A 16,982-nucleotide genomic window follows, 5' to 3' on the forward strand; every position below is an offset into this window, starting at 1 on the left:
GTGCAAGCATTCTAAAGCCTTACCTAGCTAGCTATTAACTCCCTCTTCTCCACACACTAAGACATAAATCACTCAGAAGACAGAATGGCTAGACAATTTGAATATTAGTACTAAATATTTTGGGAGTTTATTTTAAATACCTCCTTTTCTTCATTCTTCATACAGGAAATATCTCCAAAGCTATAGCCCTTTTTGTTTGCTTAAACCTGTTGTTAACACCCTTTCTATTTAAGTACCCTCTCCAGTTCTTCCAAATAGGAAACAAAGCCATAATTTCTCCAGGCCTTTAAAAAAAAAAAAAAAAAATCAACCTTTTTTAAAAAATATCATCATGAATTAGAAAATCATTAAATGCATAATATTTCCATACATAAAGATTACCAGAAGACCTGCACTGATTTCCTATATTTGACATATACTGGCTATATGACCCTTCAATGCCCTAGGTAGCTTTCTAAAGCCAGGTTGAAGAAAAGGGGCTGACTGTATTCCTATCTGGAGTTTCTTTACCTTTCTTATACTTGTGAAATCATTGGTCCCATCCCTCTTACTATTAAATTTAACTGTCATGCACCAACATTAACCTACTTGTCTATGTTCCCCTTTAAACTTCCTAATGTTCTTTTCTATGTGTTTTTTAAATGTTTCACTCACAAATAAAAGTGAAATAATAATACCCTTGTAACAAAAGTTGTAAAGCAAAATAAATTTGTGTTGTGATGTTTGTGCCTAAAAACATACAGCAGGTATTTCATCATCAGTGATCTAGAGTTATGATTGATCATTAATCATTAGGATTTTCAAAGTTGATTTCCATTATAATACTGTGGTCTTTGTCTAGGTAATTGACTTACTTCTGTCCATTTCAGTCTTCATTAGTTTTATAAAAGTCTTCCCAGATTTTTTTTTCCATATGTATAATAAGTATTATATATTACATAGTAATAATAGTTAGTTTTGCTTTAAGATTTGCATAGTGCATTACATATGTTGATTCATGTGAGCTCCACAACAACCCTATAATGGAGATCCTATTACTTTTATACCTTTTTTTTTTTTCAGAGGGGGAGGGTGTGTGTGGAGAGAAGCTAGATGACACAGTGGATAGAGAGCCAGACCTGAATTCAGGATCTGGTGTCAGACACCTAATATGTCCTAGCTTGGGCAAGTCACTTAACACCAATTGCTTCAAAAAACAAACAAAAACAAAAATAAGAAACTAGAGATATGAAAGGTTAAGTGATTTAATCAGACTTACATAATAGAGCTAAGTAAGTATCTGAGGCAGATTTTGAACTTGAGTATTTTGAGTATAGGTCCAACAATCTTTCCACTACATCACCTAGCTGCCAGTACTTTTGCTGTATTCTGTACCTCCCTTGTTTCTAGTTCTTTGCTACAAAAAAAAGTACTGCTATAAATGTTATACATATGAATCCTTTTCACTTTCTTTAATCTCATTATAGTATCTATCTAGCAGTGATATCATGACTCAAAGAATTTGCTCACTTTAGTTGTTTAAGGATGTATTTCTAAGTTATTTTATGCAATAATTGTACCAATTTGCAGCTCCACCATTAGTGGACAGGTCTTCCCCATAGACCCTCTAACATCTGTAATTTTCCTTTTTTTCCATGTTTGTCAATTCGTGATTGTGACATATAATATTGGAGTTGTTTTGATTTGCTTTTCTCTTTTTATTAGTGATTGATACCTTGGGTTTCTTCTCTTGAAAACTTCCTGTTCATATTCTTGAAAAATGCTGCGTATTTCCTGGCATTTTCATGCCTTCTTGAACTTTAAACGTATTTGTAAAAATAATTAATCAGCAAATGTTTAACAGTGCAAGTATATCCTCCACCTATCTTCATGTCTGATCCATGGATCATGTTATTTGATAGTAGCAATATCCTTATCCTAGCTGCCATTTAAAATCTTTTGAAACTCCCTTTTTTCATGTTCTCTCTATAACCTGATGTGTGATTGAGGAGAGTGGACAATGGCAAAAAGAACATAAAAAAGAATCAGCCAGACTATTAACAAGAACTAGTACATAAAGTGAATCTAGTCTACAAATACCCAAATATGACAGTGAAGCTGAGCAAAAACCTTTTACTCATACCAGTATATCCCAAATTTTCTAATGTATTTTCTAATACATTCCAATTTTTTGTTTAAATGTGCTTTTTCCTTACCACTAGGCCTTGTAGAAACATTGCTACAGACTCTTTTAATTGTACCTCACTTAGGAAGACTTTGATTTCATCCAGCTTCCCTATAGAAACTTTCTATACAGGATTTTGTCAAATCTAGCCTGGTAGTCATTTTGTCTTAACTACCAGTTGACCATTAATATGCATTTTAATTCTTCTAATGTCATTTGAAGCATAATATAATCTATTAAGTTCAGTCTTTAAAAAAAGAAAAAAAAATTCCTATACTAGCATGGCAGTGTAACCAAGGGAAGATGGCAGATTTATTATGAAATCTAGTCCTGTTCAGAATTATTTGTGAGGAAACTGGCAGGGGCTTTCACTGGGGCTTCAGTTTGCTGGCATTTATCACAGCCTTTCACATAATGCCAAATGGATGTTATGTCACTAGTGTGTAAAAATAGATTCAATCCTTTCTTACCTTCTCTCTATATGTTCACTGCCTTGATGTGATACATGATTACTTTACCTTATAAAGACAATATCATTCATCTAATGAAATAACTCATCGTGCTTCTGTTAGAACTTGGCGTGCTTCTATTAAGACTAAGAAATTAGAAGCAATCTTCCCTAACAATAAGTAATATTATCCTGTACTGTTCTTATAACTGTCACCATTTCTTGATTTTACACTAGAATGTACTCAGTGAGAGCTGAGTACCCAAGTCATAAATCCTCACCAATCTAATAAAACCAAATAAAACAAAAAACAGAAGAAAATATATCTTGGACACCATGCCTAACATCATGATGTTGAGGAACAGAGAAAGAAGATAAACTAGTACTTCTGATAGGGATAAACCCTGAAATTGTGTCCCCTTTAATCTGTAAAAGAAGGGAGATTGGGGGACTCAGGCTCTCCCCTGGGAAAGGCCTACAACTCCCAAGTTAAGTGATTTCAATCAATTGGAGATCTCCATTGAAACAGATCTTTTGGGGTGGCCTGGATCCTCTTCAGGAAATTCCTAAACTCTGAAGCCTTCAAACTCCTAGTTAAGTGATTTTATTCAATTGGAGATCTCTGATTAGCCCAAACAGCTCCCAGCCCCAGCCAACATTTGCCTTACCACCAGGGGTCTGTTAAACACACCTTTGCCAAATTCCTAATGAGGAGTTTTGCCCCCTAAGAGAGCTTCTTCTTAGCAACCTATAAACTTCCCTTTTCTTGCCACAAACAGATTTCGGGTTTGCAAATTCTTTCCAATTCTTCCCCATTGGACCTGCACAGACCAGAGGGGATTCCCAACCCAATTCTCACACCTCTTCACTACCACTAACCTCATCACTTCAGCTTTACTACTGTTGTCCCTCCTAGCTTCTCCTACTCTCCTGCATTACAGTGAATCTACTCACATTAACTAATAATACATTATGCCTTCCACTACACCATCTATTCACTCTGTTTATATTCTGCTATCTCCAAATCAAAGCTAGATTCCATGTTTACCTCAATATGCCATACATCAGCAATCTGTTTCTCAGATCTGTAACTACTCATACTCCTCTGTCCAACTCCTAGCTTCTTCCACGGAAGTAAATACAATGGAGAGTATTTCCTACACTGTGAATAGCAGTTTTTCCCTTTCCATAACATTCCAGTCACCTTACTGTTGAAACTTTACTACATCCCTGAACAAATTGTAGTGCAATAATCTGTGTTTGCAGAGATTTTCCTATTCCAGGCCACATTATATGATTTAACTAGAAGAAATGGGGGAAGAGAAACAACTATCACACTGATGCTAAGACAGCATAGATGCTTCTTTAAAACATAAAAAAAATTTATCTTTGTCAAGGACTGTCACTGGGTAATAGTGGTTTAGTGAAGTCAGAAAGACCTCCGTTCAAATCCTACCCCAGACACTATTTAGGCATGTGACCCTGGGTAAATCCTTTAATCATCTAGTTCATCTGTAAAAATGGGGATCACAATGGCAGTTAACTCTTAGGGTTGTCATAATAATCAAATACCACATACATATAATTTATAAATAAAGCAGTTTGCAAACCTGAAAATACAATGTAAATGTTGGCAACAGAACTCTTTTAATGATACTCCTATATTTCCTACTACTGTTTTCATAACCAGGATCTCAACCTCTCTGAAGCCTCAGTGTTTTAGAACTTTACTTGTTTTAATTGCCTCTTACCTAAAGTTCCAAATCATTTCTCCTAAGTGATTAAATATGGTACAATGATTCTTTTGTCAATCCCCACCCCAAGTTTCTCTTTCAGTTTCTGATTACCTCTGATCTTTCCTTTCCTTCCCTTCCTTTTCCTTAAAATTCCCTTCCCTTCCCTTCCTTTTCCTTAAAATTCCCATCTCATTCTCAGCCAGATTTATTTTGTCTTTGTATTGATGATTTCCATCTATGTATGTTTTAGCTGAGTGCAAGCCAAGCGAGTGATTTCAAAATCTATTCCCTAGCAAACGAGGTGACTGAGGCTTTTGGCTAAGTGTCAGTTACATTAGCTTCAGCTTTCTCACTTTTCCATGATTAACTTCTGACCTTTTTGGTAAAGATCCAAACCATCTTCCATTCTCCAATCAATCATTTAGTTGTACTTTTAGGTCCAGATAATTACTGTGGTCCCACATGCTGAGCTAGCAGATGAATGAGATAGTACTTAAACCCCTCCAGAAACCCTGGATCAGCAGTGTTTCCTAATAGCTCCTAGGAGATGCAGCCCATTAATACAATCAATTAACGGTTCATTACCTTGTCTTAATACTAGTATCAGAGTGTAGGATGATGCTTTTCTCTTGCATATGCCCAAAGATTACAAAATACTATAAGCCTTGAACCCATAGAAGGTTCTTTAACCAGGTACTTTCCTCCTCAGTTAGTGATCCTGTGGTTCAAGACAGCCCTGCCTAGTTTTGACCAAAAAAAAAAAAAAAAAAAAAAAAGCCTATTCAGACTTATTTGTAAAAACTCTCTCCTTTCCTCCTTCCCCCTCCCCCTTTTTCTCTCTCCCCAGTGAGGACAAAGAGCAAAGTTAAGCAAGGTAAAGGGAAAGATGGAATGATAAAGAATCAAACAAAAGGAATTTCAAACTTGGTGAACATGGAGGAGGAACACTTGTGAGTGATAGCAATTTCAAGGATATGACCTTGAAGGTAGAGTAAAGTAATAGATTTAGAAATTAAGTAGGTTTAAGGAACTAGCAAGTTGGATTAAGGGCATATAAGTATATACATTTAAATTCCCCTAGTGTGAAGGCAAGAGTTGGAAGGGAAGAGATCCTTGGAGTCTGGCACTTAACTCATTGAGAAAGGAAGGAGAATATCCTAGGGGAATTGTTATATAAATAGCCTCTGAAATAGAGTGGGTGTTGTGTTTGGATTAAATAAATCCCAAAGAAGGAGAGATTACTGACTGATAGTAGAAAGTCTAGAAATGGCTGTGAGAAACTAAGAGTAATCCAATTCCCCCAACATAACTCATAAATTGGTAGTTATGAGTGAAAATACCACTGGCATGTAAAGGGTTGCCAAGGATGTCATATCATTAGGAAATAGTTTAATATGAAAGCAAGTTTGTTAATTATAGAGCAGTCATTACAGAGGATATAGTGAAAGGGTCACAGATTTAAGAGTGGGATTTGCAAGATAAGAGTAAGGGAATTAGCAATGGTAGATGGTCTTTGTTTGATATCCAGGAGTTTGAAATCACTGGACTGCGAAGAATTTGGGGATAGATTTAAACTAATCATTATAAAATATGTTAAGGTAGAGAATTGGTGGCTTGAGAAAGGTCTTTTGAGGGGGGGCAGATACTTCAAGGTCCTTTCCTTCAGACCCAATCTTGTAGCAGGTGGTGATCTTATGTCTTATGTGAATGTGAAGGCCTAGAAAGCACATACCTCACAGGTAGCAAGACAGGTGAAGTTATGACTTGGCCAAGTCTAGACAAGAATTAGGAGCTGGTACTTTGAGGTGGGTCTGATCCTGGGAGGAATTTCGGAATAGTCCCTGCAGCGTTTCCTGAGTCTAAAAGCCAAATGGCCTTTTTCCAGAGATGACATAGATCTCCAAAGACACAACAGGCAGGTGGCCTGAAAATAGAGCTCCTTGGAAAGACTTATTTAATGAAATAGGCTAGAGGCACATTTAACAATATAGGCTAGATAATTCTGAGAAAATGTATTATTTTAACATGGAATTTGTATAAATTTATCCTCAGATTTTAATTTTTAACCATATAACATGTTCTGTAGATAGTTTTTTCTCCTAAATGCAATACTTTGTATTAATCTGAAAAGTAACATGATGTAATAAAAAGAATTAAGTTAGACAATAGAAGCCCACACCTAGGTTTAGTCTTGGCTTTGTCAACTATGTTATAAGCATTAACCTCATTAAACTTTTCTTCTTTCTAAAATGAAGATAATACTGTGCCCTGTTTATCTTATGAAGCACTGTATGTTTTTTTTTAAATTATAAAACATTATAAAACTGTATACAGTGGTATTTTTTTCATTCCTAGTACAATGCATTGAATATTAAGTGAATTGAATAGCAAGTACATCATAGTAAATATATTGAATATAAATGTTTATTGAATACCTGTGCAATTTTATTGTCAATTTTGACCTAATACTCATATATTCTGCAAATATGATTCTGTTATTTAAAAGTTTTTTTTTTCTCTATGAAGTTTTGTGTCAACTGCAGGTCTAATTAAGGCATATAACACATCTTCAATATAATCATCAAACTTATTTGTAAAAAATGTCTAGTAGTACAAGGCCAGCTTTATATTCACCATCTATTGAGATCTGAAACAGGGAGATATGTTTACTATTGTCAAGGATGTTCTATATAAAGATGTTCTATATAAAATTCAAAGATAGTTCCCCATTAATAGCTGGTTCTTCATAATTTCTAATTGAAGACATTGTACCTAAACCATACTTGCTACTGTCATTTTTAATGATTATTGCCATCACTCCCCATTAGTTATGCCTTTTGTTATATTATAGTAATTAAAATCTATAAGTCCAAAACTCAAGAAAATGATTTAAGATACTTAAATTTTGCTTTTCATTTTTTCTTTAAAATATATCCTATAACAGACTGCATAGTTATATTCTAGAAAGATGTTTGTGTATGTTTCTGATTAATGTACATAAGTATTTACACACATATAAAACATGATAAAGATAAATCAAGAATTTGAGGGGTTTTAGGGTTTTTTAAATCTAATGTGTAGAGAACTCCCTGGAAAGGAAATTTCTGCAGTGTATTATACTTTGTATTCCCTGTGTGTGGTAAAGTAACTTATGTAGGGTAACATAGCCAATTTGTGTCAGAGGAAGGGCTTGATCCAGGTCTTTTCCCCAAGTCTGTCCTTGTATCTACTATGCAGGCTGTCCAAAATATTAAGCCTTTTAAAATGTGTGGTGATTTAGTCTGTAAGGCCCTACTGAGTTCTCTGAAGATTTCCTATTCTTTTAGTCTCAGAAATAGCAGTTATTTTTGTGGTGGGGTCTCCAAATAGCCTAGCTCCACTTGATCTTCTCTGTATGTGTGTATGTACAGTATACAAAATTTCATTGCCCATTTCCAAACTATGCTACACATATACTCTGGCCATCTTCATTTCTCTCATGGGAACCTGCTCTGTCCCTTGAATGGTGAGTTCTGACAGGTGAGATTTTTAGCTTTAACTTACATGAAATCAGGCCTCCACATCACTTTCTGGCCATTTCTAAACCATGTTGCTACGTTTTCTCCCCTAATCTTCTACTCTTTATGTGGTTTAGTCTTCCCTTTTTACCTTTTTATGTTTGTCTTGTCATCAAAAATTATCAAAAATTCCCTATTTCATTGAATGCCATCTTTTCCCCTGAAACACAGTGCTTAATTTTGCTGGGTAGTTGATTTGGTTATAGTATATTATCCCTCATTTTAAAGATATGAACACTGAGGAAGAAATGGCTTTCTAAGAGAGTGGGTTGAACACAAGGGCACATGTAGGGTAATGTAAAAAATATAAGGTAGCAATAAAAAAATCTTTTTAAGCAGTATCTATTATGGTTTTGTATAGATCTTGACAAGGTAGTATAATTATATAAAAGCTTTAGAATTATATGCCATGGTTTTATATTCTAAGTTACCTACTTCTCATCCTTCATTACAAAGGCTGAAATGTTCTCCTGTGATTAATCTATAAAAAGAATCACTATTTTGCACAAATGTCATATCCACCCTCCTCACCCCCTGGCAGCAACTAGCCAAGGACTGTGTATGCTGTCAAACATTTTATCCTTTCCCTCCCCTAAAATCTCCAATTTTTCCACATCTCCTTCACTTTCCCTTTCAACAGAAGGATCCCCACTATATAAGGGGATCCTCTCCCTCTCTCTCATCCCAGTCTCCTTTTACTATGCAAGATTTCCATTTCAACAATTCTAGATGGTTCTGTCTACCTATAAGTAGTGGCACAGACAAATTAGCTTGTGCAAAATTTATCTGACCTCTTCAACAAACCTCTTTCCTTCAATATGGCGTAATAAATTTAAACTACTAATTTCAGAACTAGTGTATAGCTGGAAGATTCTTTCTACTTGTTAAAATAATAATAAACTATAGTATAATTATATGTAATTATATATGTATATAACTATAGTTGTCATGCAACTTTATAAAATCAAGATTAGGTAGTATACCTGTAAGAATTCAGAGAAACATTCCTAGTTATAATCCACAAATTATGCTAAGGTTAAAGTTAAGAATTTTGGATAATCACTGTACCTTTTAGAGATTTAGAGATAATTTAGAGATTAAACAGAACTCATTATTTCTCTTTCTACTCTAAACCCTCTGCTTTGGTTGACTTTGCTATTTTGTCTTCAGCTTTTCTTCCCTCCAGCCTTCCCCCCTCTTCCATCTAATCATTTTGTTCCACACTCTTTCTAAAATCTATCCTTTTTCCACTCACACAACCACCTCTGTGACTGAGTTCCTCAGATTAGCTGCAAGTTGCCTATCTGATCTCCTTGTTTGCAGTCATCTCCCAGTACCATACAATCTTAAGAGCTGCCAGGTTGGTTTTCCTAAAGCACAAATATGTTGCTCCCTACTCAAGCTACAAATATTCTCAGTTATCTTTATGATGACATACAAATCCCCAAGTTTGGCATTTAAGGTGCTTCAGTCTGACTCCACTAGAACCTTTCTAGGCTCAATAATTATAATTTGATATCCTTGATACTCTCTACAATTCAAATTGACTTAATTCTATTTCCTCACACAACAATCCAATGCCTGCCATCATGACACTGAATTGCCTGTTTCCCATAGAAGAAATATATTGTCTCATTTCCACCCCACAAATCTTTAGCTTCATTCAGTACTCAGATCTAGCACTACCTCTTACATAAGGCTTGACCTTCCCTATCAAAAATTATCTTATATTTTATTTGTTCTTATATATAGCTATTATGTTAGTGTTCTTTTCACACAAATATAATGCGAGGTATTTGAGAATAGGAATTTTTTTATTTTTCTTTGTAAGGTCTAGTACACAGTGCCTGCCACATGTAATAAATGATTCATGTGGAAAGATGTTTTTAAAAAAATGTTCATATGTGTTTTAGTGTGTGTGTGTATATATATATATATATATATATACACACATATACACATACCTAAAAATAAATTTTAAAATAAAAAATGAATGCATCCAAATTAAATCTTGATTAGTATAGTAAGGCAATGCAGAAATATTCCTTTCCCCATATCAGCAAATCATGATTTTAAATATGTTGATTTTTTTTAAAAATAGGATTTCTAATACACCTAAATTCCAAAAGGCATTGAGGGAGTTTATAAAAAGTAAATGTGGCAATTAAGAATAAAAGCTGGACACCTAGCATCTAATTAATCTCCCCCCCCCCAAAAAAAAAAAAAAAGGCAGGAAAAAGTCACTGTTTGACACCATTTTTCCCCTCAAAAAAATTATCCATAATTTATTATAAATGCTGCAAACTTAAAAAAAGGACTAGATCAAGAGAATGCTCAGGGCTCCAGTCTAGCTCATATACTTTTATACACTTTTTATAGCTTATATGACCTTGGGCAAATTATGATATCAATCTGGGCTTCAATTTCATATCATTAAAATTTAAGAGAATTGGATGAGGTGTTCCATATGGCTTCTTCCATCTCTTACATTCATTTATTCCATGTGCAAGATATTTCATATATTAAAGAGTCCAATCTCCTCAGTGATTTTTTTTCCAAGACAAATGTTATTCAAAATGTTACATCTGCACATTTTTAAATCAAAAAGTTAGACTCCTTATTCCACTTTTTTTTTTTTTTTTTTTTTTTTGCTGAGGCAGTTGGGGTTAAGTGACTTGCCCAGGGTCACACAGCTAGGAAGTAGTAAGTGTCTGAGATCAGATTTGAACTCAGGTCCTCCTGACTTCAGGGTGGGTGCTCTATTCACTGTGCTACCTAACTGCCCCTAAAAGGAACACTTTTACCTCAGTTGTTTTTAGAATCAAGCTATTCCAAAAAAAAAAAAAAAAAAAAAAAATCAGCAATGATGCTGTTTTAAAAAGAAACTTAGTAATTTGTTATTCAGTCTTTCAATTGTCTCTGATTCTTGACCCTATTTAGGGTTTTCTTGGCCTCATTTGATGGATGAAGAACTGAAATAAACAGGGTTAAGTATATTGTCTATGGTCATACAGCTAGTTAAGTGTCTGAGACAAGCTTTAAGCAGTTGTAATGGACAAATATTCAAGTTGTCTAGACAGACTGTTTTTTAAAAATTTTAAATTATTTCATCTCTATATTCAGGTTTAGTTCACAAAAGCTTGCAAAAATGGAAAATATCAGAGGGCAAAGAAATTCATCTTAACCATTAGCAAATAATTAAAACAATATTCGTCTTTCTATGAGTACCTTGAATTACAGATGAGAATCATTTCTTGTTCTACAATTTAAAATCTACAACTTTCATTGTGTTTATCATAATCCATGTGATTGTCCTAATTGGCATATCACTATGTATTTCTTTGTTGCATCTGCCTGTAGTTGTCGATTGCAGACTCTGCTACAATAGTGAAGGCTAGATTTAATGAACTCGATAAAATGTTCAAGACTATTAAGCCTCACTAATTTGTATTATATAAGGATGCCATATTATATAAGGATAATCTTTTAAGTGATTTAGAACAGTAAGCTATTTTTAAAAATGCTCTCATGAATCCTATTTTTAAAAAATTATCACTTAGGTCTTTCATTTCCATTATTATTTAATTTTTTAAAAAATCAACTAGTAAGCCAGGTTATATCATTTCTGCTTTTACATTAAAGTAATGTCTCCCTTCATCTTTCTGAACAGGAAGTATGATATCATTCTGGAAACAGGAAGACAAAAAAAGGAAAAATTAATTTTGAAATGGTTTTCATAGCTATTTTTCTTTGTGAATGGCAGTTTTAATACTGAGCTGGGCATTCACAGCTGTTTAAGACAAAGTTCCTATTCTTGTAGGTGGCTGAATTCACTATTTTAAGTTCCTAGATTGGAAGAATTTGTTAGATTAAATGGGGAACTGAGAAAAGGTAGTTTTTGGTGATGGGATTAAAGCATCATGTGATTAGAAGTTAGGAATACTAAGGCAAGTTAATTTCAGAAAACCTAATGCTTTTCTATCTTTAAAGATTGCCATTTCAATTTCCTCTTATTTTGCTACAAGAAAATCTATTTCAAAGATATTTTGGGACAGTTTTGAGTGTTTAGAGCAAAAGGAGAGCCTCAGATATTTACCAAGTTTAGAGGTGTTTCTCAGTTCTTCTGATTGTTAATTTAGTGAATCAGGTCATTGGTGTTATTGTTTTTTCAATTTAGTTTTCCAATTAACTGGAGAAATATAGGTTACAAGCATATAATGATGACAAACAGTAGATCTCTCCCTCCTTATCTACTTTGGTCTCTATCTCACACTACCACCATGCTAGCTCCACCTCTTATCACTTCTTACCTGGACTATTGCACTAGCTGCCTAGCGATCTCCCTGCCTCAAGCCTCTCCTTTCTGGAAGTCATCCCCCATACAGCTTATCAAATTAATAAAAGTCTCATTCTCACCCTCCAGTTTCATTACTGATGGTGCAAAACACCATGTGTGGATTCTGCCATCTCAGTAAGTGGAAAATTGGATGATAAAAATCAAAGCAGCAGACCTGACAAATATAAATCAAAGAAATCAGTGCCAGAGTTCCTATAATTCCAAAGGTTCATAAAGATTAAAGTTTAAATATTTTAGGATGTAAGGTTGCTACCAATTTAAAAAAAGGAAACTTATTCTCCCAAAGGGGCTACCAATCCATGTACCTGCCTTTCCCATTTCTGCAAAAACTTTGATAGCCAAAATGTGTCTCAAAGATTTCTTTGAAAATTAGGAAAAGGCAAACTTCTGCAGTTTCCTATAAACTATGTTTTCTTAATCATAAAATGTACTGAAAAGTATAGTGAATCCCAATTTTCCTTACTTCCTTTTAAGCTAAAATTCCTTACCTTCTGCCAAAAGCCTTCCCTTCAAGATTGTCAATTTATCCTTTGCCTCATTAGTGCAATGTTATTTGTGTATGTTTCCCCATTAGACAGTTGAGGTCTTTGAGGACAGGGACTAGATTTTCCCTTTTTTTTTTTTTTTTTTTAAATCCATAGCACTTCCTAATATATAATAGATATCTGTTGATTTGATTTTAAAACTGTCTGCATCATATACTTAAGTTTTAAAAGTCTTTCTTCTGACAAAGTGTTTCTTTATGATATGGTAGTCATGTAAGATTCACTGATAAAACCACAGTTCTGGTTTACAGTATCTATCAAGATGATTGCTACAGAAATGAAGGGTTCACTGGGTACAGAAACAAAATTGAAGAGACTCCCCATAAATGAGTATCTCCAAGTGTTTCTTTATTTTTTTGCATAACTTTCTTCCTATTGTTCTCCTTCCCTGAGTAACTTCAAATTTTAGAAATATTTTAAACGGCTCCTTATCAAAATGTGATTTACTCCTGCTCGTGGAAATCATATTATACTGTCATTGTGAATGTAGGGGTGGAAGGACAAATATGGTCTATTGGTCATGTTTTTTGTGTCCTAACTAGTAACAATGCTAGTTTTCCCTTCTTATATATACTTAACATTCCTTGTGTAATCAAAAAATTTATAAAATTATTCTACATTTCTCCATTACACTCTTAAAAGTAAATGAAAATAATGCAGCAATCACAAAAGCTTTAGCATTGAAAAAAAAAAATTAGGCTCTTAAAAATTTAGCACTATTTTCAAAAGGACTGTATTTCTAGGATAAAATATGATGTATATACTGAATCCATAATTAGTGAAAGCAGATTTCATAATCTTAAATTTTTTTGACTCTTTCATCTATATAATGCAAAAAAGAATGACTCATTCAAAGGTAGAATTTAAAGTAATATATTTTTAAAATTAAAAAAATGAAAAGACATTTAGGTTTACACATTTAATTAGTCATTTATTTTCTCCCTTTTATAGACTTATGACTCCATCAAGTGAGATCAGATTTGTCCATAAAGAAATGGGCATAATTCCAAGTTGGGGTGGAGCTGCCCGACTGATCGAAATTGTTGGCAGCAGACAAACCCTTAAAGTATTAAGTGGAGCTCTCAAATTGGATTCTACAATAGCCCTGAAAATAGGAATAGCTGATGAAATCCTACAGTCGTCTGATGAAAGTCAATCTTTAGAAGAAGCACGAAGATGGCTACAACAATTTATCAGTGGTCCACCAGAAGTAATTAGAGCTTTGAAGACTGTGGTTTCATCAGGGAGAGAACTTGCTTTAGAAGAGGCATTAGAGACCGAAAGAGATGTTTTAAGCACACTTTGGGGTGGACCTGCTAACTTGGAGGCTATTGCCAAAAAAAAAAAATTTAACAAGTAGTTTGTAGAGACCATATTTTATAAACACTTCCCATTAAAAATGTGTATAACATTTATATTGTATTAAACATAAGTTGTAGCAATTTTTCTGTACTGGGAGGAAATTATCACTTGTTACTCTAATCTGATTAAAAGTATATTTTAAACTTATCTTGAAAGTTGTCAGAAAATTGTTTTATTTTTCATTAAATAACCAAGATCAGAAGACTAAAGACTATTTTTCATTCTTTTTTATCTATCAATATTGTGTTCATAGGTTGGCTACTATATGTGCCAAATATCTTATGTTTGTATTGGAAAATTAGATTTTGTTAGTTTTGGTTTTTGTTTTGTTTTTACAAAGGAATTGTTAGATGAGGCATATTGGTTAATAACTGGTGTAACAAATAAGGGGCATGAATAATGCTTTTTAGAAATCTGGTCAAAAAGATCAGCATTGTGAACAGATAGGAAGCTGAATTTTAGAATTAGAATCTAAATCCCATTAGAAACCTGACTTCTGTAACCCTCAGCTTCACCTTCATTGCCTCAGCTTCAACATGCTGGCCTTTAAGGTCCTTTCTAGCTCTATTTCTATGACCAAGTGATTAATAAGCCAAAAAAAAAAAAAAAAAAAAAAATCTCTACAACTTACACACAGACCTCCGACAACTTACTGAAAAATAAAATGCTAGTTTCATACTGGAGTATTTTTGCTTGTTAATACATCAATGTCTATTCAATTAATCACAGTACATGCAAGACTAAAAACTTTAGCCTTCATGTAAGAGAATCAAGGAATAAACTTAAAAATTATATTGGAAGAAAAACTCAGATGATTAAGCCCAAACCATAAATGAGTATTATCTACCTCTGCTAGAGTATATCCTACACCAAGTTTTCATTCACTCAAAAATGGAAAATAGGCTCTAGCAGCTCATGTTATTTCTGGAAAAATTTGGAAGTTTTCACTAAATTGAGTTGTAATCTGACTTGTTTGCAAAATTTTACCAAGTGTTCTTTTTTTATACCACCTTACATGTTATATTAAACCAACTAATCCTACCCTACTCCCTTTGACTACCTTTCAAAAATTTAATGATATTCCCATTCTCACTCCTAATAAACTTTTTTTTTTTTTTTTAAAACTTAAACAACTCCATGATGGAAATTCCTCAGATCCTTCAACTAGTATTTGCATAGCATGGCATAGCTTTGAATTCCTCATCATCCTCTGAATGCTTCTAATTGTCAATACCCATCCTAAAAATGACACCCAGAAATGAACTCTATTTGGCTTGTTTAGTGTAGATTATAATAGGACTACAACTTTCATGTCAAACTTAGTTTCCTATTAATGCAATGTAAGCCAAGTTTAAATATTTTTTCTATCATGTCAAATTTGACTGCTTAAACTCAGTAATCAATCCCCTTGGTCTTTTTTAATATGAACTTTTACCTAGTAAAACCTGTAACATAATATAGATTTTAGCATTTGTTCCTCCTTAAATTTTTGGTTTTAATTTGGGGCTCATTGTCCTAACTTGTCAAGATCTTTTCAAATCTTAATTTGTTATTCAATATTTTAGCTATCTTCCTTTTTTTCTTTTGAATAAGCACAAATATTTCATTTGATTCTTACAATCATAAAAAGGTAGGTATAATTATTTTCTCCATTTTATAGTTGAAGAAATTGAGGCAAGCAAGTTAAGTGACTTGCTTTTTTTTTTTTTTTTTTTTTTTTTTTTTTTTTGAGTTGGTGTCTTGAGGTAGATTTGAACTTGGGTCTCCTTGACTATAACCAGTGATTATTTTCACAGTGCTTCCAACATGAAGGCAGTACCATGCTTTTATCCATTTAATTTATGAAAATGTTGAACAGAATTTGATCAAAGGGAGAAAGATGGCAATTGATACTTCAGGTCAAGATAAATGTTCCAGGTACAGTGCCTGAGAAAAACCTCTTTCTTGGTTGATATGGGACCCAATAACCAATTTTCAGACAATTTTTTACTGTAAGCCATCTTATACATCTTCATCTTCTCCACAGTGCTATTAAGAGAAACACTAACAAATATCTTGCTGGCATCCAAATATTCCACACCCATCATATTTACCTGTATTAATTCTGTTGGGAATGCTGATACATCTAGATTAACTTTCACCAACATCAATTCATCCAGATAGGACCCACCAGATCTTCTAAAAAGTAATCTACCAAGGCAGGCAGGTCCATTCCAAATCTAGGAAACCTAAAGGAGATGAAATAGTGCATCACAGTGCTTTGATCATGTCTGATCCAGAAAATGCTGTAATTGTTTGGAGCACAAGGAATCACCAAAAGTCTCCACTGGCACCAAGTCATTGGGCATCATTCAGTAATGGAAATAAGGCACATCAAATGAGATACAACAAACCAGTCTATACTATCTAGGCAGAAATCCTATGAGTGAAGGTCATAAGATCACAGACACAGAAAGAAGCAAATTGAGATCAACTACTCCAATATCACTTAATAGATGTAGAAACTAAAAACCAGAGAAGTAAAATGTGAAAAGTAGTCAAATAACAGAACCAGTATTTAATATAGTCCATGAAGAATGCTGAATACTTGATTGTAAAAGGCTTGCCTCTATCCCATGAAAAAGGCTAAGAAATTTCCCCCCAAACTGGTAGGAGCTCCTCTGTAGTTTGATTCAATTGTTGCCAGACTCCTAAGTCTGGGTCAAATATAATAAACTTTTAGTAGCAATAAAAATTTATTACAGTCAGAAAGACTCATGATTGACAGTAAGAGGACTTTCAAAGTTATTTATACATACAAGGTAATAAAGAAT

General features: G+C 33.7%; 1 protein-coding gene across 5 annotated transcripts in view; it reads left to right on the top strand.

The window, feature by feature from the left end:
• ECHDC1 (ethylmalonyl-CoA decarboxylase 1) overlaps positions 1 to 14,316 on the top strand; it is a 49,234-nt gene extending 34,918 nt beyond the window's left edge. For all 5 annotated transcript variants that reach the window (XM_074309901.1, XM_074309903.1, XM_074309900.1 and 2 more), the window contains one exon: positions 13,759 to 14,316. In XM_074309901.1, the coding sequence (XP_074166002.1) occupies positions 13,759 to 14,167 (409 nt within the window). In that variant the 3' untranslated portion in view covers positions 14,168 to 14,316. The remainder of the gene's footprint in view (positions 1 to 13,758) is intronic.
• The last annotated feature ends 2,666 nt before the right edge of the window (positions 14,317 to 16,982 follow it).

This window comes from Sminthopsis crassicaudata, chromosome 4, assembly GCF_048593235.1.
Source record: "Sminthopsis crassicaudata isolate SCR6 chromosome 4, ASM4859323v1, whole genome shotgun sequence".
Taxonomy (NCBI): domain Eukaryota; kingdom Metazoa; phylum Chordata; class Mammalia; order Dasyuromorphia; family Dasyuridae; genus Sminthopsis; species Sminthopsis crassicaudata.